Here is a 23,590-nt window from a genome sequence, read left to right on the forward strand (position 1 = left end):
GGTTCTACAAGTGGAAACCAAATGATGAGGACAGTGGTTCATCTCTGTAGGAAGACTCACTAAGGTGAAGTTCCTCTAAGCACTGTGTTGAAACTGGTTCCAGAAAGAAAGATGACGTATTGGCACAGGAGATCCTCCAGTGAGGGGAACAGAGGGTCCAATTTCCTGACAAGCCTCACTTCATAGGGAAGTCATATTCCCTGGGGCCTGGGTTACAGATGAGATGAGGAAACCTTTAGCTCTGGTACAGCTCTTGGATTATTACCCACTATTGCTTTCTCATGTAGGCAGTTAAGAAGTTTGCAATATGAAGGCCAAGGACAATCAGAAGAGGTTTTGGGGCCTTGGGACGCCTGGTTACTATGGGATCAGGAGCATGAGTAGTGTTCTTCTTTATCCTTCCAGTTGCAGGGAATGGTGAGGGAAGAAACAAGAAAAACCAGCAGATTGATATTTGGTGGCAACAGCTGGGTACACCTGTCTCAGACAGAAGGATCTTTGCAGGAGGGTGCAGTGCTCATTGAAAGAGCATTAAAGTGGATTGAAGGGGAAAAGGACTAAACCCAGGCTTGCTGGACATAAGCCTGGTGGCCACACAGCAGTGTTGGACCAATGGAGTGGTAGCAAGATCCTCCACACTGCTCCGTGAAACGTGAGTTTGCTGAAGCAAACTCACAGTACACACAGCACGAGGAACAAACTAAAAGAGGTGGAAGTGAGCAAATAAGAGTTTTTTCATCTTTGTACCTTTTATGCCAGTGAGAAGAGCTATTTGGACATTGGTGAAGGAATTTTGTTTTGTATTCCCAAAGACTGCTAGAGAATATACCCCTCTGAGTCAGAAAACTTCCTGGTGCCATTCATTGGACTCGCTGTCATTTAGGTAAAGATGGGTATTTAACAGTCACCATGACTGAGAAGTACTTAAAGTTTTATTCATCAAGTAAAACAGCTTCGTCCCTAGTTTTGAAATGTGTTAGGACTATTATGTCTATAAAAAGGATATGCAATAATGCTCTCACTAGGATCAAGAAGTGCAATGTAGCTGCTATGTTTTCTTGCTTTATTTTTTAGAGACTCCTTAATTCTTTTTGACCTCAAATATAAGTTTTATGATAAAGCATGTGCTTGCATATTTCTGTAAGTTACATGAGGTATTTTGCAGTCATCTGGTTTTACTCTTCAATACTGTAATATTTAAAAAAAAAAACCCCAAACACTGAAATTTAATTGACCTTTTTTTTAATTATTTTTACAAGTAAGTAATGAAAAAAGAATGTTAAAGAAGGAGCACAAGTTATTTTGGGGAGGACATGATTCCAGCTTCTCTAGGGTCTCTGCTTTCTTTTTCCAGTGATCATATTCTCAGCTGAGTTGCCATTGGGAACCAAGTGATACAGCCTGTTGCAATTGGGAGCCGTATTTTCTAGATTGTTGGAATTGGTAGTCAGGTGCTGCAGTGGTTTCTGAAGAGCAAGCATTCACACACTGACAGGTTTCCACGTAGAGATAGGTATAATTTATGGTGGTTCCATTTTGACAAGTCAAGGTCACCTCTCTTGTTTGGGTGCCGAGTTCCTGGCAGCAACCACAATTGTGTTCCATCTGGTTTGCTTCAAAAGAGTACCTGTGTTCCGCCGGGGGAAAAAATGCATCTTGTTAAAAACACACAGAAAACCCCCTCAGTGATTTTTGTTTTGCGAGTGTTTGGCTTAGTTTTGGGGTTTTTTTATTAACATCCTCTTTTCCTCCTTGTCACACACACTTATGATTTTTTTTGTCTTCAATAGTGAAACTGTTCTTGCTTCCATTGAATCCAATTCAATTCAACGGAATCATATAAACACATTAACTTTGTTACTGTTCTGCAATCATAGAATCGTGTAGGTTGGAACAGACCTTTCAGGTCATCGAGTCTAAGCATTAACTCAGCACTACCCAGTCCATCACTAAACTGAGTCCAAGTGCCACACCTGCATGTCTTTTAAATACTTTAAGGGATGGTGACTGAACTGCTTCCTTGGGCAACCTGTTCCAGTGCATGACAACCATTTCAGTGAAGAAATATTTCCTAATATCCAATCTAAACCCTTTCTGGTGCAACTTGAAGCCATTTCCTCTCATCCTTTCATTTGTTACCTGGGAGAAAAGATCAACCCCCACCTCACTACACCCTCCTTTCAGGCAGTTGTAGAGAGTGTGAATATTTCCCCTGAGCCTCCTTTTCTCCAGGTTAAACACTTCCAACTCTCTCAGCTGCTCTTCCAGACTTGTGCTCCAGACCCTAACCCTACTCTTTTGCCCTTCTCTGGACATGCTTCAGTACCTCCATGTCTTTCAGGGAGAGGCCCAGAACTGGACACAGGACTCGAGGTGTGGCCTCACTATGGCCAAGTACATTGTCCTGGTCCTGCTGGCCACACTATTGCTGATTGAGGCCAGGATGTTCTTGGTCATCTTGGCTACCTGGGCACACACACTGGCTCATGTCACCAGCTGCTGTCACCAACATCCCCAGGTCCTTTTCCACTGGTCAACTTCCCAGCCCCTCTGCCCCAGCCTGTAGTACTGTCTGGGCTTGTTGTGACCCAAAGGCAGGATGCAGCACTAAGCCTTATTGAACCTCACACAATTATTGAAAAAGATACGAAACAGGACTGGCTGCAACACTGAGCCCCAGGAAACACTACTGATGACCATCCTCCAGCTGGAGGTAACTCCACTCAACACCACCCTCTGGGCCTGACCATCCAGGCCATGAAGTTTTTTATGCAATGAACAGTTCACCTGTCCAAGCTATGAGCTCCCAGTTTCTCCAAGAGAATGCTGTGGGAAGTGCTGTCCAAAACTTTATAAAGTCTGGGTAGACAATATCCACAGCCTTTTTCTCATCCCCTAAGTGGGTCACCCCACTAGAAGAAGAAGATCAGGTTGGTCAAGCAGCAGCTGCTTTTCCCAAACCCATCCTGGCTGGTCCTTATCCCCTTTTTACCCTGTATGTACTCCATGATCACAGTCAAGATAATCTGCTCCATGTCCTTCCCTGGCACCAGGAAGGACAGGCCTGTACTTCCCTGGATCTTTTCTCCAAACTTTATTGTAGATGAGTATCTCATGTGCTGACCTGCAGTCAACTGGGACCTCCATGGTTAACCAGACTGCTGACAAATTATTGAGAGTGGCTTTGTAAGCACTTTCTCCAGTTCCCTTAGTATCATTGGGTGATAACTTGATAGACCAGATAAAGGAAGCCATAGAGATGTTAAATGAATTTTTAGAACTTACATTGAGGAGCCAGGACAAGTTCCTGCACAATATGAGAGCTCAACAGATCCAGAAGACTCACAGTCAGCATGGCGGATCACGGTTTCCTCGGTGCGAGTCTTGCAGCTTTTAGCTTCATAAAAAAAGGGGAGGAGAGAAAATATACTTCAGTCCTCTAGTTCTGAATGAAAGGAATTGTAAACCAGTTTCAAAGTGCTTGATGTCTGATTACTGAGAATCTGTAGTATGTGATGGGATGGGTACTGTGAAATGTATATGGAGTTTTCAGATTATTCTTTGATTTTTAGCTGTAAAGAGCCTTTGGAAGATAATGCAGAGGCTTGAGTACTGCTGGTTTGACTTGCGGTATTCAGTATCAGGAAAAAAAATTGCATTTTTCTTTTGAATAAACAGTGAAACACAGGATTTAAATAGACTGCGTGAAAACAGGGTGAGTGAAGAATCCTTCCATCCACTCAAAGATAGTTACAGGTTGAATAGAGTGCTCTTCAGGCAGAACACATAAACACAGCATTACTTACGTTTACATATTATGCAGCAGCCATCAGATGTAAGCTCTGTTTCATCCTTTGTAAAAGAAGGAGGATTTGTATTAGTACAAGGATTACAATCCTGAGTAAGAATATTAGTTAGCACTACTGCTACTGGGCAGAAGGCTTCTCTGGGATGAATCCTGAATGAACATAGGAGTCTTCAATACTTGTAGCCTCATGAGAAAATACTATGCTTTTCCTATTATTAATCATAGAGCAAGCCTAGTTTCATCCTTAAGACATTCCTGCCACTTCAGTGGAAGTGATTTGTTGTATTCTTCCTTGTCCCTCCTTATTCATTTAAACTGAACTGAGTCAATGAAAGACTGATAAAAACTTACAGGATCGCACTCTTCGGGGTCGTGCTCCGGGCATACTCGTTTAGTTTGGACTGCAACAAACTGATCTTCAACTTTTTCACATCTGTAGTGGCTGCACTGATCGAGTGGCAGGATCTCATTAACCTAAGATTTTATGAGAAAAGCAAAAGTTGTTTCTTTTCATTATGATCAATATGTCTGAGCTAATTAAGTTCTCACTCCTCAAAGATTCTCAGATGCTTCTGAACTTTCAAGTGGCAGAAATGAAATTCTACAAACTGTAGCTAGCTTGAAAGTTTAAATCCTGGACCATAAATTAAAAACCATTGGTCTATTAGGCACAAAAATCAAGAATTTGATACCAAATAATGTTCAACTCAGAAAGCTGATACATTGTTTTTTGGAGTAATTTCAGTATTTTATTTTTATCAGTAAGGGACATGAGTTGACTCTTAGCTGTTCTAACTTGTATGGGCGAACAGATAGATCTGAAATGAAAGGAATACTTACATTGAGGACATGAATAGTGCCATTACTGAGTTTGACTTTGCAAGCTACTTCAATACACTTCCCACAGCACTCTCCTTCCTCAGTCATGTATCGGTAACCCTACTCGGAAAGAGATGAAGGAGAAAGTATGTTGAATTGGTGATGGAGAATTCTAGTCTTGCTGTAGCTGACTGGGCAGCCTAGAAAAACTGAACTCACCAGTGGGCAAGATGTCTCACACTCAACTGTTTCACAGTGCATAATGTTTGCATTAGTCTCTGGATCCTTCTCAGAACTGCAGGTACACTTCTTACATGAATCGATTACTACTGATTTTCCAACCTGCAAGACAGAAAAAAAACCCCAAAAAACATTCAAATGCCAACAGTTTCTATATAAGATAAAGGCAGAGTTCAAAGCATTGCTGAGAAGCATCAAGGTTGCTCAAACACAAGTATGACAGTTCTCAAATTCTCTTTGAACGTAGAGTTCTTTTGGCTTTGTGCCTTGCAGGAAAGCTCATATTAAGAGGAAACTAAATGAAACAATCTAAAAGGGAGCAGTAAATTAATTAAATTAAATTAAGATTGGTTTGTACTGTCTAATAATTTTACCAGATTTTCAATGCTCCATTTAAGAATATTTTTCCTCTAAGTTATGTTTAGTGGCTGTAAAACAATTATAATTTAAAAGCAGGGACTAAAACAGGCCTTTATGTATGCAGATACCTAAGCAGAGATCTAAATTTACATGAGGATTTTAGTCTTTCTGAAATGCATCCCCAAAGACTCCAGTGCTAATATTTAAGTTACGAGTTAATGACCTAAGTACCAATTTTAGCAAAAGGGTTTAGCTATCAAATCAAAAATGTTAGCTTTGGTTTTTAAGGTTTTCTGGGCTTATTTCAAAGAGCAATTGAGTTTGGTCTATCCATCAGATTGTCTGGCAAATTCATTCATTACAGTAAAAGGAAGCTTAGAAAGAAAGTACATTGCTAAAAATGTACTTTTATACTACTCGATGAGGAAGACTTCTGTGACAAATTTGATTTTGACTCTAAATAACCAAACAACTTCCAATTAAGGGCTAGAGAGAAAAACCCCCAAAAGATATACTGGGAAAAGAACTTTCTCAAAGACTTATTTTGGTAGAAAGGATGTACTTTTCATTTCCAGCAATTTACTGCTATATCATTCTTACCGTGTACAACGTTTCATTAATCACACAGACATCAGGTATTGGTTCTAAAACACAAAACAAAAAATGAATTCCAGAGTAACTGAAATTGTGAGTCTTCCTGAGAAGTCAAGATGTTAGTTAGTAACGCAGAGAGTATGGAAAACTTGAATTCAATCCCCCTATGTGCTTAGACTTCATCGGTAGTGTAGCTGAATGTTTAAGTAAAGTTTCATTATTAAAATCAGCCGGAAGAGGTGGAGAGAAATGGCTTCAAACTTGAGCTATGCCTGAAAAATCCCTTTTTTGCCCTTTCAATATCTGGTTCAATTCAAATTAAATTAGTTGTTTCCTTTGGGAGACCCCAGCCTCCAGTGATAAACAAAGATGCTTCAGTTATTCATTCTTTATGACCTTTCAGAAAATGGCTAGTATGGAAGATTGACCCTGTGGAAAAAGGCATTCTTGCTAAGGTGTTCCTACTAAAGGTAATCCTACATAATGTAAATCTGACAACATGGCAGAACCCATCTATGTCTTTCACAGAATGGCTTTAAACTTGCCTGTTCCTTCCTTTGTTCTGACTTTCCTTTTTCAGGCTTAATTTGTGGGTACTTTTTTCTTTTTAGTCTTTTGCACAAATATACATACATTAAATTTATGTATATAAAAGTGTATGTTTATAAATAAACTAATATTACTGTAGGATTATTTCATTTTTATGAGCATCTGGCAAGAGCGTAAATATAATTATTACTTTTCATACACTGTCAATTCAGTTACTGATTACAATTCACTTTGTGCTATTGCTTCCTATTACTGGGTCTTGTAGTTAACTGTTAAGCTTTATAGTGGCTTATTCTTGTGTTTATGCATCTTAGTTTAGTTGCATTTAGGCTAGTGTTAATGTGCTCCAATGTTCCATTAATAAGATGAAAAAGATGCATGGATAACATTTATAAATACAGGTACAAAGATACATAAGCTACATAGACCAGTGAATGTTCAAAGTATTATTCTGCTCTCCCACCCATCCTCTCATCAAAGTTAAATGAAAATAACATTATTTTTTTAAAACAAGGCTTCAATGCATATTTAGCCAAAAATAGTTGTGTGTTCACTGAGACAGAAAAATTTAAGAAATATTTTGCTGTTATTGTGATCCATTAAGAACTTCCTTAGGTTATTGACAGAAGTGCAAATGTAATTTACTGGAGTGGTATTTATACATGTATTTTTAATACTTACGGCATTTAAATGCAGGACAACATGGGTCTTTTTGTGGCAGTACAGCCATGGAAACAAATCCCAGGTCACAAGTTGCTTGCTGAGCTGTTTGGCATGGGAGCGGCTGGCATTGCACAGTAGCAGTGAGGGAGTCACAGACACATTTCTGGCATTCATCCACCCACTCTTCTCCAGGCTGAAAATATGTAAATTATTTCTTCTTAAATGCTCCTTCATCCTAGCTGTTCAGTTTTAACTTAAGATATACTCTAAAAATTCGTAGGAAATGCAGATTGGAGTTGTTTTACCACATCATTTAAGAACAGGTATGCTAAGAATAACCACAGAATTTTGTTCTGCATAAAAAGAATGGTATTTTACATTTCACAGCTAATCTACTTATGTCTATGAAATTTAAATGAATTTTATTAAAACCAAAAGTCTCTGAAATGGTGAGCTTTTCCACCAAGAGATTACTTAAAAGTCTGGTAATGCCAGGTTAAATAATTGTGTGCTGTCAGGTCATTTGTTACACGACCAACTTTGTTATTGAGATACATAGAGGTTGATTTGAATTGGCTGTTAAAGGACAGAAATCGGTCTGGTTTTGCAACAGTGGTGTATTAGAAAGCAGGGAGGGGAACCACCTTTCGTGCAGGATTGACATCAGTGCAGTTTCTTTCTACTGAAGTTGTGGTGGTTGTTGCGGTGGTTGTTGAGGCAGCTTGTGATGTAGTTGAGGAGGCGACTGAAGGAGCAGGAGTTGTCACAGGACATGGCCCTTGGAAGGGCTCAATCTCACATTCCTTGCTGCAAATTGCATAAAAATTACAGCCAGCTCTATCTGTTCTGTTGTATACCACTTCCCCTGCAGATGAAAATTGGAAGAGAAATTACAGGAATGAAAATACATAGGGAGATAAAACAAGAAAATATTGTGAAAATATTAAGTGTATTCATGTATAAAACGTTCTATGTTTAGATGATTTTGAGTGGTTATCTTTAATTGAATAGAGTCTTAAAGGTTTATATTACTTATGAAATCTTTTATAATCATAAAATAAGATACTTACCAGGAGAAAATAAAGTTTCAAACACATGACAAAAGCATGGAGGTGTTTTGCTGGATGTAAGAGATGTGCTGGTAGAAGAACTGAAGGTTGCAGGAGTGCTTGTTGTAACATGACTTGATTGTGATGTACCAGTTGAAGCTACTGTTGAGTACAAGTAATCATTTAGTTTGTGGGTACAGGATTTTGATCTAATAATTTTCATATCTTCAAGAGGTCTATTCTACATTCTGGCAAACCAAGTAAATGTTGTGTTCAAATATAAGTGGAGATTGTGGAAATTTTTTCATTGCACATTGAATAACATCTAGCCTTTGGCAAATCTGATGAGATTTATCTCTAATGTTTTTAAAAGTTTCAACTTTTTTCATTTAAATAAGAATTAATACTATGAAGTTAACCAAGCTGGCAAACATAAACATTAGTAACAAAGGGGGAGACAGATTAAAAATTGGTTTATGTGTTTTAAAGAATATAAATGGTTGTAGATTCATATAATCACAGACTGGTTTAGAGAAAGAAGCCACAGACCACAAAGATATGAATGTTGGTCTAAAGAAAAAAATGGTTGTAAAATTTTAAAAAGTAGACAATGACATACCAGGGCTGAGAGCGGTGCTGAAGAAAGCTGTTATAGCAGTATTTTCTACAGTAGGAGAAAAGAATGTTATAAGAATTTACCTGTGGTACTTTCAGTCTGAGGAAGAGTGGTAGTGAGCACAGCTGAGGGGCCAGAAGTGGTTATTAATCTTATTTCAGGTGAAGTGGAGGCAGGGCTGATGGTGCTAGTGATGATGGTTGTTTCCTCTCTGGCTGAGCCCGTAGTGCTGGGGCCAAAGGTGGTGCCTGCAGTGGTTCCCAATTTTATTTTATCTGTGGAGGCATTAATTGTTGATGTTGTCTGAATAGGAACACTGGGTAAAACAGTTGGAAGAGTTTTTTCTGTAGATGTAGTGCTGATTTCCCTCATGGTTGTGGAGGTGCTGGCAGTGCTTGTGGCTGGTGTAGGCACTCTTGTTGTTGTTGGGATGATGGTGGTTGTACCTTCAGTCTGAGTGGGAGAGGTTCTGGTGGTGGTAGTGGTGATGGTTGTTTCCTCTCTGGCTGAGCCCGTGCTGCTGGGGCGAGCTGTGGAGCCTGTTGTGGTTGTTATTTTAACTTCAGAGGCTGTTGTGGGAGATGTTGGAGCCTGGGTTGCCACAGTGGAGCTTTCTCCTGGAGCAGAGGTGGCAGAAGTTCTTGTGGTGCTTCCCTCAGTAGTCCTGGAAGTGCTGGCAGTGTTTGTGGCCGGTGTAGGCACTCTTGTTGTTGTTGGGATGATGGTGGTTGTACCTTCAGTCTGAGGGGGAGAGGTTCTGGTGGTGGTAGAGATGATGGTTGTGCTTTCTCTGACTGAAGCTGTGGTGCTGGGGACAGCTGTGGTGCCAATGGTGGTTGTTATTTTCAGAGGCTCAGTGTATCTTGGGGTGACAATGGTGGTGCCTTGTGTTGAGAGGGTACTTGTTGTTCCTGCAGTGGTTGTTGTTTCTTGCTGTGGAAGTGTGGGGACAGCAGTTGGTGTTTCTGCAGGCTGTGTTGCTACAGTGGTTGCTGGGGTTGGTACTGTTGTCTGGCACGGTTTTCGTTCACAGCACAGCACTGAGACCTCGTAGTCAAAGCACATGGGGTACTTGAGAGTCTGATCCTTATTTCTGCACACAAGCCCCCTTTCAAGGCTGCAGTCAAATACCTGTTCCATTGTTTTCACGATTGAGTCAGGGTAGTCTTTAGCTCGGCACTGGATGTCTTGTGGCTTCTCACAGAATTCATACCCAGCAGCTCTGATGTTTTCAAATGTCTCTAAATCTCCATTTTCGCTGCCTGCAGTAGGGGAGTCCACGTTGAACCAGACTGTCCAGGCACAGCTCTCCACCACGCAGTTGTCTGTGCTATTGGAGATGCGGATAGTGGTGGCGGCTGGCGTGGGCGCTGTTGTTGTGGGTGGGGTAGTGGTGGTTGTGCCTTCAGTCTGAGCGGGAGAGGTTCTGGTGGTGGTAGTGATGATGGTTGTTTCCTCTCTGGCTGAGCCCGTGGTGCTGGGGCGAGCTGTGGAGCCTGTTGTGGTTGTTATTTTAACTTCAGAGGCTGTTGTGGGAGATGTTGGAGCCTGGGTTGCCACAGTGGAGCTTTCTCCTGGAGCAGAGGTGGCAGAAGTTCTTGTGGTACTTCTCTCGGTAGTCTTAGAGGTGCTGGCAGTGTTTGTGGCCGGTGTAGGCACTCTTGTTGTTGTTGGGATGATGGTGGTTGTACCTTCAGTCTGAGGGGGAGAGGTGCTGGTGGTGGTAGTGGTGATGGTTGTTTCCTCTCTGGCTGAGCCCGTGGTGCTGGGGCGAGCTGTGGAGCCTGTTGTGGTTGTTATTTTAACTTCAGAGGCTGTTGTGGGAGATTTTGGAGCCTGGGTTGCCACAGTGGAGCTTTCTCCTGGAGCAGAGGTGGCAGAAGTTCTTGTGGTACTACCCTCGGTAGTCTTAGAGGTGCTGGCAGTGCTTGTGGCCGGTGTAGGCACTCTTGTTGTTGTTGGGATGATGGTGGTTGTACCTTCCGTCTGAGGGGGAGAGGTTCTGGTGGTGGTAGAGATGATGGATGTGCTTTCTCTGACTGAAGCTGTGGTGCTGGGGACAGCCGTGGTGCCAATGGTGGTTGTTATTTTCAGAGGCTCAGTGTATCTTGGGGTGACAATGGTGGTGCCTTGTGTTGAGAGGGTACTTGTTGTTCCTGCGGTGGTTGTTGTTTCTCGCAGTGGAAGTGTGGGGACAGCAGTTGTTGTTGATGCAGGTTGTGTTGCTACTGTGGTAGTTTCTGCTGGGAAGTGTGTTGTGGAGGAGCTTACAGTGGTTGCTGGGGTTGGTACTGTTGTCTGGCACGGTTTTCGTTCACAGCACAGCACTGAGACCTCGTAGTCAAAGCACATGGGGTACTTGAGAGTTTGATCCTTATTTCTGCACACAAGCCCCCTTTCAAGGCTGCAGTCAAATACCTGTTCCATTGTTTTCACGATTGAGTCAGGGTAGTCTTTAGCTCGGCACTGGATGTCTTGTGGCTTCTCACAGAATTCATACCCAGCAGCTCTGATGTTTTCAAATGTCTCTAAATCTCCATTTTCGCTGCCTGCAGTAGGGGAGTCCACGTTGAACCAGACTGTCCAGGCACAGCTCTCCACCACGCAGTTGTCTGTGCTATTGGAGATGCGGATAGTGGTGGCGGCTGGCGTGGGCGCTGTTGTTGTGGGTGGGGTAGTGGTGGTTGTGCCTTCAGTCTGAGCGGGAGAGGTTCTGGTGGTGGTAGTGATGATGGTTGTTTCCTCTCTGGCTGAGCCCGTGGTGCTGGGGCGAGCTGTGGAGCCTGTTGTGGTTGTTATTTTAACTTCAGAGGCTGTTGTGGGAGATGTTGGAGCCTGGGTTGCCACAGTGGAGCTTTCTCCTGGAGCAGAGGTGGCAGAAGTTCTTGTGGTACTTCTCTCGGTAGTCTTAGAGGTGCTGGCAGTGTTTGTGGCCGGTGTAGGCACTCTTGTTGTTGTTGGGATGATGGTGGTTGTACCTTCAGTCTGAGGGGGAGAGGTGCTGGTGGTGGTAGTGGTGATGGTTGTTTCCTCTCTGGCTGAGCCCGTGGTGCTGGGGCGAGCTGTGGAGCCTGTTGTGGTTGTTATTTTAACTTCAGAGGCTGTTGTGGGAGATTTTGGAGCCTGGGTTGCCACAGTGGAGCTTTCTCCTGGAGCAGAGGTGGCAGAAGTTCTTGTGGTACTACCCTCGGTAGTCTTAGAGGTGCTGGCAGTGCTTGTGGCCGGTGTAGGCACTCTTGTTGTTGTTGGGATGATGGTGGTTGTACCTTCCGTCTGAGGGGGAGAGGTTCTGGTGGTGGTAGAGATGATGGATGTGCTTTCTCTGACTGAAGCTGTGGTGCTGGGGACAGCCGTGGTGCCAATGGTGGTTGTTATTTTCAGAGGCTCAGTGTATCTTGGGGTGACAATGGTGGTGCCTTGTGTTGAGAGGGTACTTGTTCCTGCGGTGGTTTTTTTCTCGCAGTGGAAGTGTGGGGACAGCAGTTGTTGTTGATGCAGGTTGTGTTGCTACTGTGATAGTTTCTGCTGGGAAGTGTGTTGTGGAGGAGCTTACAGTGGTTGCTGGGGTTGGTACTGTTGTCTGGCACGGTTTTCGTTCACAGCACAGCACTGAGACCTCGTAGTCAAAGCACATGGGGTACTTGAGAGTTTGATCCTTATTTCTGCACACAAGCCCCCTTTCAAGGCTGCAGTCAAATACCTGTTCCATTGTTTTCACGATTGAGTCAGGGTAGTCTTTAGCTCGGCACTGGATGTCTTGTGGCTTCTCACAGAATTCATACCCAGCAGCTCTGATGTTTTCAAATGTCTCTAAATCTCCATTTTCGCTGCCTGCAGTAGGGGAGTCCACGTTGAACCAGACTGTCCAGGCACAGCTCTCCACCACGCAGTTGTCTGTGCTATTGGAGATGCGGATAGTGGTGGCGGCTGGCGTGGGCGCTGTTGTTGTGGGTGGGGTAGTGGTGGTTGTGCCTTCAGTCTGAGCGGGAGAGGTTCTGGTGGTGGTAGTGATGATGGTTGTTTCCTCTCTGGCTGAGCCCGTGGTGCTGGGGCGAGCTGTGGAGCCTGTTGTGGTTGTTATTTTAACTTCAGAGGGTGTTGTGGGAGATGTTGGAGCCTGGGTTGCCACAGTGGAGCTTTCTCCTGGAGCAGAGGTTGCAGAAGTTCTTGTGGTACTTCTCTCGGTAGTCCTAGAGGTGCTGGCAGTGTTTGTGGCCGGTGAAGGCACTCTTGTTGTTGTTGGGATGATGGTGGTTGTACCTTCAGTCTGAGGGGGAGAGGTTCTGGTGGTGGTAGAGATGATGGTTGTGCTTTCTCTGACTGAAGCTGTGGTGCTGGGGACAGCCGTGGTGCCAATGGTGGTTGTTATTTTCAGAGGCTCAGTGTATCTTGGGGTGACAATGGTGGTGCCTTGTGTTGAGAGGGTACTTGTTCCTGCGGTGGTTTTTTCTCGCAGTGGAAGTGTGGGGACAGCAGTTGTTGTTGATGCAGGTTGTGTTGCTACTGTGGTAGTTTCTGCTGGGAAGTGTGTTGTGGAGGAGCTTACAGTGGTTGCTGGGGTTGGTACTGTTGTCTGGCACGGTTTTCGTTCACAGCACAGCACTGAGACCTCGTAGTCAAAGCACATGGGGTACTTGAGAGTCTGATCCTTATTTCTGCACACAAGCCCCCTTTCAAGGCTGCAGTCAAATACCTGTTCCATTGTTTTCACGATTGAGTCAGGGTAGTCTTTAGCTCGGCACTGGATGTCTTGTGGCTTCTCACAGAATTCATACCCAGCAGCTCTGATGTTTTCAAATGTCTCTAAATCTCCATTTTCACTGCCTGCAGTAGGGGAGTCCACGTTGAACCAGACTGTCCAGGCACAGCTCTCCACCACGCAGTTGTCTGTGCTATTGGAGATGCGGATAGTGGTGGCGGCTGGCGTGGGCGCTGTTGTTGTGGGTGGGGTAGTGGTGGTTGTGCCTTCAGTCTGAGCGGGAGAGGTTCTGGTGGTGGTAGTGATGATGGTTGTTTCCTCTCTGGCTGAGCCCGTGGTGCTGGGGCGAGCTGTGGAGGCTGTTTTGGTTGTTATTTTAACTTCAGAGGGTGTTGTGGGAGATGTTGGAGCCTGGGTTGCCACAGTGGAGCTTTCTCCTGGAGCAGAGGTTGCAGAAGTTCTTGTGGTACTTCTCTCGGTAGTCTTAGAGGTGCTGGCAGTGTTTGTGGCCGGTGTAGGCACTCTTGTTGTTGTTGGGATGATGGTGGTTGTACCTTCAGTCTTAGGGGGTGAGGTGCTGGTGGTGGTAGAGATGATGGTTGTGCTTTCTCTGACTGAAGCTGTGGTTCTGGGGACAGCCGAGGTGCCAATGGTGGTTGTTATTTTCAGAGGCTCAGTGTATCTTGGGGTGACAATGGTGGTGCCTTGTGTTGAGAGGGTACTTGTTGTTCCTGCGGTGGTTGTTGTTTCTCGCAGTATAAGAATGGGGTCAGCAGGTGGTGTTAATGTAGGTTGTGTTGCTACAGTGGTTGCTGGGGTTGGTACTGTTGTCTGGCACAGTTTTCGTTCACAGCACAGCACTGAGACCTCGTAGTCAAAGCACATGGGATACTTGAGAGTCTGATCCTTATTTCTGCACACAAGCCCCCTTTCAAGGCTGCAGTCAAATTTCTGTTCCATTGTTTTCACGACTGAGTCAGGGTAGTCTTTAGCTCGGCACTGGATGTCTTGTGGCTTCTCACAGAATTCATACCCAGCAGCTCTGATGTTTTCAAATGTCTCTAAATCTCCATTTTCACTGCCTGCAGTAGGGGAGTCCACGTTGAACCAGACTGTCCAGGCACAGCTCTCCACCACGCAGTTGTCTGTGCTATTGGAGATGCGGATAGTGGTGGCGGCTGGCGTGGGCGCTGTTGTTGTGGGTGGGGTAGTGGTGGTTGTGCCTTCAGTCTGAGCGGGAGAGGTTCTGGTGGTGGTAGTGGTGATGGTTGTTTCCTCTCTGGCTGAGCCCGTGGTGCTGGAGGCGGGTGTGTTGCTAGTAGTGGGTTTTTTTTTTGTTTCAGCAGTGGAGGCAGCAATTGTTGATGTTGTTTGAATAGCAACTGTGGATAGTACAGTTGGTAGAGTTCCTTCTGTAGACATAGTGCTGATTTCTCTGGTTGTTGTGGAGGTGCTGGCAGTGGTGGTAGCTTGGGTTGTCTCTCTTGGTCCGGGTGTAGTGACAGTGGTGCCTTGTGTTGGCAGGGCAGTAGTACTAGATATTATGGTGGTGCCAGGTGTTGTTTGTAGTGTTGATTCTGGGAGAGTGGAGATGGTATTGTGTGATGATGGAGCTTGGGTTACCACAGTGGAGGTTCCTGCTGTACTAGTTGTGAATTGGTGACCTGTTGTTGAAACTTGTGATGTTTCTGTTACTGACGTTTCGCTCTGAGGAGTCGTTCTTTCTTGTTCTCTCAATGGTGTTGTAGTTACCTCACTTTCTTGTTTTTGTGTTGTTGGTATTTTTGTTGTCCGTAGTGTAAATGGTGTTGATTCTTCAGCAGTAGTTGTAAATTCTCTTGTGGTTGTGGGTGTTGTAGTTTGTGCTTCTGAACATGGTATGTATCTGCAGCATGATATTCTGATTTCATAATTATAGCACTGCTTGGATTCTTGGTCTTGGTTATTGCATATTAATCCTCTTCTTTGACTACACTCTATTGTTTGGTTAAGGTTGGTAATTTCAGTATATGGGTATTCTTTGGCTCTGCATTGAACATCGCTTGGGTTTGTACACACACTGTATCCTTTATCCTTGAGATTTTGAAATGTTTCATAATCTCCACTGTCCTCTTTGTTTTCAGGCTGAGTGGAATCATACCATTCTGACCACACACAGACATTTTTCACACATACTGTTGTCACTGGTGTTGCAGTTGTCATTTCTGTAATTTAAAGGAGGGAACATAAGTCTTGTCTGTTCTTATTAAAGAGATTTCCAGGAAGAAATTATTCACCTTCCATACCTTTTTTAATTGTAAATAATTTTTTACTATTATTAATTTTTTACTAATAATTTTAATGAACTTGCTTTGGCAGTCTCATTTAATTTCTAAAGTAGGTTTTGACTTTTTGCCTGTCTTATTATTGTAGAGGTAGTTTCTTGGACATCTATTAAAGGTTTGTAGCTAAATATAGGTAATCTGATATCCTTTGCACAGCATGTCACTGCTTAGGTAAGAGATCTCACAATTGCTTTGGTATAAGAAGAGGAGGTTTTATTCTCCTTGGTATTATCTCTGTATTTATTTACACTTAACTGCATAACCACGCAGACTTTAAAATATTTTGACCAGTTAATGACTTTTCTACGTAGTTCAATATTACCACATGTAACATATTTATAAATATAAAATATATACTTAACACGTGTATTTTATATGTAGTACATTATAGTAGAGAATTCACATATACTATATATGAAATATATAATCTAATAGGTATTTTCTATATATTTTAATAAGACTTTCTGGCATATGAGATAACTTGTGGAATAGATTACTTTCTCAATATCAATGTTACTTAATGGAAGACTTAAATTTGAACATTTAGTTCTTGCTATAGTATAATTTTGTGGATACGTTTCTCACAATTACTCAGAATTTGGTCATTGTAATTAATTAACAGCAGGAATAATATAGCAGTGTACTCCAGGAGTAGAAGGAAACTGTTGATTTGGGTATTAAACACAATTGGGAAAGGTTCCAAAGAATGGTTATAAATAGTTTAAACACTCCCTCAAACTAAATTTCTTATGTGCTCACTGATTTAAGAAATGGCAGCAACTGTCATTTGTGTTTTCAGAAGTTGGTCTTGAACAGCAGGGTTTTTTTGCAAGGAAATTAGAAGATTCTCCGGAATGCAGTGATTAATAAACTATTAAATTTTCCCCAGGATCACCATGGTAAAATAGAGGAGACTGGGTTTGTAAGAAATGCTGTATTCATTTCTACATCCTTAAGTATTCTTTTTCACCTAAAGCTGCCAGGTGAATTGGTGGCTCCTATGGAAGTCAATAGTTTCAAGTAAAATTATATACTGTTAACTGATTAAAAGGTCCTGCCTTTCAGGTAATTTTTAGTCACTTACAGAGATTTTTGAGTTATTTTAAAGATTATTCATGCATACCTGAAGCAGTAGTTGTGGGCTGACTTGTGGAAAATGTAAATGGGGTTGTTGTAAAAATGCCACATTTAAAGATGTTTCTGCTTATGGTTCCATTGACATCGCATGTTGCACTGATACACCATCCAGTTCCATCTGTGGTGTTGTAGATGAGTTCACCATATTTATAGCTATTCCCTTCATAAATGCAGTTGCAGGCTGTAATTCAGAAGTTTATTGTCAGTTCAGGCATCTATGAAAAGATGATATCCAACAGTTCTTTTTCTAAATAATTTTTCTTAGCTGTCTTACCTTTATCATCGAACTTGCACTGTAAACCTTCTGATGTGCACTCACTGAAACAGAAAGGATAAAAACCCATATATTTTGTGATTCTGATGTAATTTTATTTGTCATCTTTCTGACAGATACTGGCATCAAAAGGCAAGGCACTTTGTGTTTTGGCTCCTTTTTGGCCATTATTTTCCAAAATCTTTCTTTATATTTAACCCAAAAATATAAACAGAAGGGAAGTAAAATATTATGCAAAGTTGTAGGTGGAAGTCTTAAGGAAGACTTTCCTTTTTTCCTTCATATCACTTTCATTGCATTTGCAATGTTTTTGTACTAAAATAGGAGGCTAAAAGGATGAGTCTATATGCTCAAATGATGCAAGGATGTTACAAAATCCTTGGAAGCAGGGCACTAATAAATATCTTTACACACAGCACGCCATTTTTCCTGCCACAGGAATGTGAAATAAAGATAGCTTAGTCATAAAGGACTTCTTGATGTATCTTAATGCTGAGGATTTACAATATAATCAGAAATAAATTCATTAAAACATAAAATAATGTAAAACCTTCTTATTAATGTAGTAGGAAAACTGGCATTAGATCGTAAGGCATTATTTCATCACGGGTAGCATGAACTGATCCTGCACATAACAGGAACGTACAACTTCCCCCTGGAGTTTTGATCTTTTTTTCCTTGTGTATGATGAGGTTGGTATGTTAAGTCTTACCATACATTACATTCATCTCGCTTATATATCTTTCCATCTTCATCATCATAACAGTCACAGAGACTAACACACTTCATCTGATCCTCATGAAAATATGGCTTGTCTGGTGGGCAGTTAGGGTAGCAGCCTGAAGGTGGAAAAGGGAAGAATGAGATGCAGTCAGCAAAGGTTTTATTTGCACCAAATGCATTTGCAGGTCTTGTTTTAAACAGTCATCATGTTTTTACTTTATGTTTTGGAATAGCTCTAGGAAGAAATGCAGAGTTACTAGCATCAGCAGCACCCATCCATAAGAACTTGGTCCTAGAGCTGACCTTACTCCAGTTTCCATACTCTGCCTCCATTCATGTAGATGTAATGATACTAGAGCAAATTCAATTGTACAAATGCAGCTGATGGAGGAAATATATTTCATCAAAGACAATTTAAAATATAGCAGTATGTACCCACTAGGAGGTACTTGCAGCTATTTTTACCTTCTAAACCTGGCAGGTCATTGAGGCATTTTCCACTTGGGTTCTTACAGGTCTTCATACAGGAAGCACCACAAGGCTTATAGTGCCATTCACATTCTCCTTGCTGATTGTAGTAATCACAGAACAGTGCTGAGGAGAAACAGAAAGTTGAACATATTCAGGGAAAGAAAAAAAAAAGAGCAAATAGCTTAAGCATGAATAATTGACACAGTGAGATATTAATGCACATATGTAAGATACTGTACACTTGGCTACACTTTCAGAAGTGTTTATGACATAAAACTTACGGCAAATTGTTGGGCTTCTCCAGGCTATGCAGACACCAACTTCACTACATGCTTGAGCATAGGCAGCTACTGCTGTACAAAAGCAATCACAGTCTCCTCCACTGTCACAGGCACAAGCATCTGTCACACATGCTTGGTAATATTTTGCTGGTTCAACCTGTTATTAAACAGAAATATAATACTATGCATCCTGCCTTCTAAGTGATTTCTTACCTTTGCTAGAGTAATTTTCTTACAATTATAGTATCCCAGAGGAAAGGCCTACATTGGTAATTTCTTCTTCTTTTGTTAGACACTGTAAGACACCTCAGGTGATGCCAAATGATACATCCAAATCATGTATTGCCAGATTTTTAGAAACCTAGACTTGTATCCTGGTGTAAGATTAGATTAATTTTCAAAAAAAAAAAATTAAGCAACTGCAGTTACCTGACAACATTTGTTATGTACTTGGTGTCAGGTAAAGGCTATGCTGATACTTCATTCCTGTTTTATTATTTCATTGAGCTTGCTTTCTCTACCTGGTATATGAGAATTTTTATTCAAGTCAGGCTGCAAGGAAATTCATAGTAATTATGAAATTATTATTTTTTTGTAGCTATTTTTCTTTTTTAAATGTCTTTTTATTTCTTACAAGTAGGAACTATAAATCTGTCCCACTGAGGGCGATTCAGGCTGGAGTTTTCCTGGCACAATTTGAAGTGAAACATATTAATAAACAAGGCAGGCATGTTAAAACCTATGAGAACAGCACCTTCAACAACCCACAGACTTAGTTTTCCCACAGTAAATGTCTGCCTGGGTAATACCTGAGAGTGACAGGCAGCAAAGACATTGCTGTTGATGATGCTACACTGCTTCTCCGACCAGGACTTCCGATAAGGGTTGGTAGAACACGGGTCCCTGACACTGGCAGCATCAGGGCATGTAGAGGATACTTTCCAGCTGTTTCCAAACTCTAGGACATTCTCTACTACAGACTGACTCCTCGTAGTAAAGTCATTGATGCTGTTGCCATCATAATTTCCACAGAGACCACAGACCTGGCCCTGCAAAAGGATGTACATAAAAGAGTAATGGATGTGAGAAAACTTGAAACAAAATCTGAGACTGAAAGAACGCTTGAAATCCATCTCGTAGAATGGTGGCATTCCATTCTATCAGTCCTAAACATCTTCATACTCTGGAATAGAGAAACAGAATATGACACTAGGGCTAGAAGGATACTGTTCTCAGCGTTTTTCTTTTAAATATGAACAATAAAATCATCTTTGTCACCATAACCTTCTGTCTTTGAGGTATATTTTTAACAAGGAAGTGAGGACTCAGAGCTGATTTAAGCTTTTCATTTAAGCCTTGTTTTATACAATAGCTATACATATAAAAACAACCTTCTAACTATTAAGTATTACCAGTACAGCCACCTAATCTAATAATTGAGTCTCTACCATTAAGTCTGCTCACAGGTATATAAAGAAATTACATTATCCTTGTGCATCCAGAAATATCCCTCATTCTGAATGTATGGATCTGTACAACTGTGAGAGGCTGCAATACATGCTTTTTCTCTAATCTAAGCATACTTTCCATATTTCTACTATTTTTAGAAAATGCTAGTGAGTGATGCAGGGAAAGAACCTATGGTACTGAAAGAAGTTTGTTCTAAATTATGTTTAGTTTAAATACCTAACTTAAATGTCATTGTGGTATGCAGTAAGATAGAAATTTCTGTATTTACTACAGTTTTTAGTGCTTATATATTATGAGCTAAGAGAAGTATGAAAATTGGAATTAATTTTCCTTTTCATCTGTGTAGTTATAGGCTTGCCAAATACTTGGTGGCATAAAAGAGGCTTTCACTCATTATACACTTCCTTGTTCTTGAAGTGTGATCATTTGTGTGTCACTGAGAACTGGAAACAATGGATTATTTTCAAGATCAAGCCCATGCAGCTGATTTATACACAGGTAGTTATGTAATTTTAAGAAGTCTGACAACCTGTAACAAGGTTCAGTTTGTAATTTCAACAAAGTCAAGTTCAAAACAGTGTTTTGCCAGCTCAAGTTCTGTCAGGCCAAATAGGCACTGGAAGCTGCCTTCCAAGCTCAGAACAGCAGCAGGATGCTGATGTGGCATCCTGAGGTACCAGAGGAATGGAAAGCAACGTGGGACAAATGGCAGGAATGCTAGAGACCATCACTATTTGGGATCCTGGCAGGGTCTCAACAAGATTCACACCCAGTCAAACCCGGACAGTAAATTGCCATTGAACTGCTAGTTCCACACCTTGAAACCAGGGCTGAGCTTGATGAAGATGCTGGTTTTCTTGTCCCACATGAGGATCAGTCCACTTTTGGTCTCAATTACCAGGTACATCCCCATAGAGCGGACTGTGTATGGCACCTCGTCACTCTGCCCTCTCTTTATGACACTGACACGCTCTTCACCAAGGATCAGTTCATAGCTCTGAAGCAGGAGGAAAAGGTAAGGAGAAATGAGTTCAGTAGCTGCAGCTGTGCCCTCAAACATGCTTTTACTGCTTTTAAGGGTACTGTGAATATTTATATCACGAAAACAAGTAATCAAAATGCGATATATCAAAGCAATCTAATTCAAATCAGGTTCCTGGAAGTGTGGTACCAGATATTTTAAATAGCATAGGTTAAAAAAGTGTCTTTTGACTGTCATGGAGGAACTACATTGCATGCAATAAAAGAATCTTCTGACACAATAGGCCAATTTCTGCCTTTAGACCTTTACTTTTCTCAAGAATGATCGAAGATAGTGTGGGAAGTAGAAAACATAGAATGGCAGGAAAATCTACCAAATATTCCACTAGAATCTGATGTAAGCCTAATAGTTTAATTGCTTTTTAAAATATTTTCCAAATTCTTTGAAGCAATAGAAATCTAAACTTCTCCTAAGCCTTAGCAGGTACAAAACAAATCTGCTTTATATGCAAAACCTTCTTACCTCTAAGAAAACTTTGATAGACTTTGAGCAAGTTGTCCCAGTGTTGCCACAGGGAACATTTTCAGTGGCAACCCTGAAGGTCCCATTGACTGTGCCACTATTCCCACAGTGGTCCTGGGTAGAGAATAGCATTTAAAAATATATTATTTTTACAGAAATGATCAAGATTACCCTTTCATTTGCTACTGCCAGCTATCAGTACCTGGACTAGTGTGTATTCACAGTTTCCATTGAAGATGAAACTTTTGTCATCAAAGGTTTTATAATGACCATCTCCATAAACAGCACAAGTGCCCAGACATTGATCTTTGGTACATTCCCACTTCCTATTCTTGCATACACTAGGATAAAAAAAGAATTAAATATTTTAATAATAAAACAACTTACTCTTTTGTGTAGACATACCTGAACAATCAATATTTGTTTGGAAACCCATCCCTGCCAAATGCTGTATTTTTCTGGAAATAAAACACTCTTTTACATTTTTCGTGTAAAGAATTAAAGAAAATTCTGTTCTACTACCTGAGTACCTTAGCTGCAAAACTAGATACTTAATGAACCCTGTAGTCCTAAAGGTTTCCTCCCATTCTGTGCTTTGGCCACCTGACAGATATCAGAAGGCAACCTTCTCATACTGTGTAATCCAAAATGAAAAGATCTAAAATCCATCAACTGATTAGATTTGCAATCCAAATCTTTCTTTGCTCTTTTACTATAAAAGGTCTTTAGAAAGGCAAATGATGGAATCAGGAATGCTACTTTTGCAGATATACTTACCAGGTGTTGCAGTCAAAGTTGATCTTTTCCCCAGGCTGATACATGGCTTCATTGTGAATACATGGACATTCCTCTTCAGGAATACAACCACCATTCCCATCTGACACAAGCCCATCTGGGCATATGCAGCCAGATGTACATTGTGAGCTATACTGGAAAAGATAAAATAAAAACATAGAGTGAAATGATCGCATTAGAAAAAGGAAGATTAAATTCTCATTAAAGATGCCTTATATGGTCTTATTGCTTAAAGGGTAATGGAACAAAAAAGTTATTAGCCATAGATTTAATAAAATATAAATCTGTCAAAGAAAAATGTTCTATGTATACCAATCCTGATTGTTCTGCTGGAACCTGTGAAATTTAAAACACATTGGCTTTTGCACTTTGTAGTGGGTGATTTGTGGCTGAATGGTCTTTTAAAAGAAAGACAAGTAAAATTTTTTTTCAGTTTGACTGAGTTACATTGAAATCTATTTATCTCATACGGTACTGACTCATGAAATGGCATGTGGCTACCAAGAACTTAAGTGGAGTAACATGATTAGATGCAGCATGGTATGAGAAAGAATCATTTCTCCTAGCCATTTTTAGCCTTTCCTACAGATGGCAAATAAGCAGTAGAGCCCTAGTTTTCTCACTACTAGTTACTGTTACCTGCAGTAGCTGAAGAAAGGTAGACACTAATCTTAAGAATTAATTTGGATATTTATTTTTATATTTTGATCCAAGGGTTCCATTGTTAATGCTTCATAACATCATTTTAGGGCTTTTGCTACAAGAAAAATGTATCTGTGTTGTAGATTTGGAGCAGATCCAATAGATAATTACTTTAGCAGCAAGAGCACAGACAAAACCTGGCAGCACCATTTCACTGGGCCTGACATACTTACACAATGCATATCCAGAGTCTGGCAACTTTTTTGGCATTCTGCTCCAGTTGTTCCTGCCGTGTTGTTTTCACAGTCAAAGTAGACCATGGGAGATTCACAGACTAGAGGAAGGAAAGAAGTAGCACAGAGTTTATTCCACAGCTCTAGCCATTTAAACCATCTATAAGTTCTTTGGAATTTCCTTTTTTCAGTTCGCACAGATTGTTGTCTCTATTCAACCTGCTGATTAGATTCACTGCAGAGTACTGGATTCCCGAAAAAAACCCCCAAAACCCCCAGAAAATATATCAGAATAGAGGGTCTTTCTGTAAAAAGAGGTTTTATGATTAATCTAGTTCA

The 23,590-nt window shown here is 41.2% G+C and overlaps 1 protein-coding gene across 1 annotated transcript in view; it reads right to left on the reverse strand.

The window, feature by feature from the left end:
* Nucleotides 1–8,522: 8,522 nt before the first annotated feature.
* LOC103827011 (mucin-5AC-like) overlaps nucleotides 8,523–23,590 on the reverse strand; it is a 52,351-nt gene continuing 37,283 nt past the window's right edge. Inside the window, 13 exon segments of the mRNA XM_050974914.1 lie at nucleotides 8,523–11,964; nucleotides 12,959–15,628; nucleotides 16,869–17,039; nucleotides 17,133–17,176; nucleotides 17,845–17,971; nucleotides 18,321–18,449; nucleotides 18,608–18,764; nucleotides 19,417–19,656; nucleotides 20,895–21,074; nucleotides 21,582–21,695; nucleotides 21,784–21,922; nucleotides 22,359–22,510; nucleotides 23,252–23,352. Of these exon segments, the coding sequence (XP_050830871.1) occupies nucleotides 8,768–11,964; nucleotides 12,959–15,628; nucleotides 16,869–17,039; nucleotides 17,133–17,176; nucleotides 17,845–17,971; nucleotides 18,321–18,449; nucleotides 18,608–18,764; nucleotides 19,417–19,656; nucleotides 20,895–21,074; nucleotides 21,582–21,695; nucleotides 21,784–21,922; nucleotides 22,359–22,510; nucleotides 23,252–23,352 (7,421 nt within the window). The 3' untranslated portion in view covers nucleotides 8,523–8,767.

Source organism: Serinus canaria, chromosome 5 (genome assembly GCF_022539315.1).
Source record: "Serinus canaria isolate serCan28SL12 chromosome 5, serCan2020, whole genome shotgun sequence".
NCBI lineage: Eukaryota > Metazoa > Chordata > Aves > Passeriformes > Fringillidae > Serinus > Serinus canaria.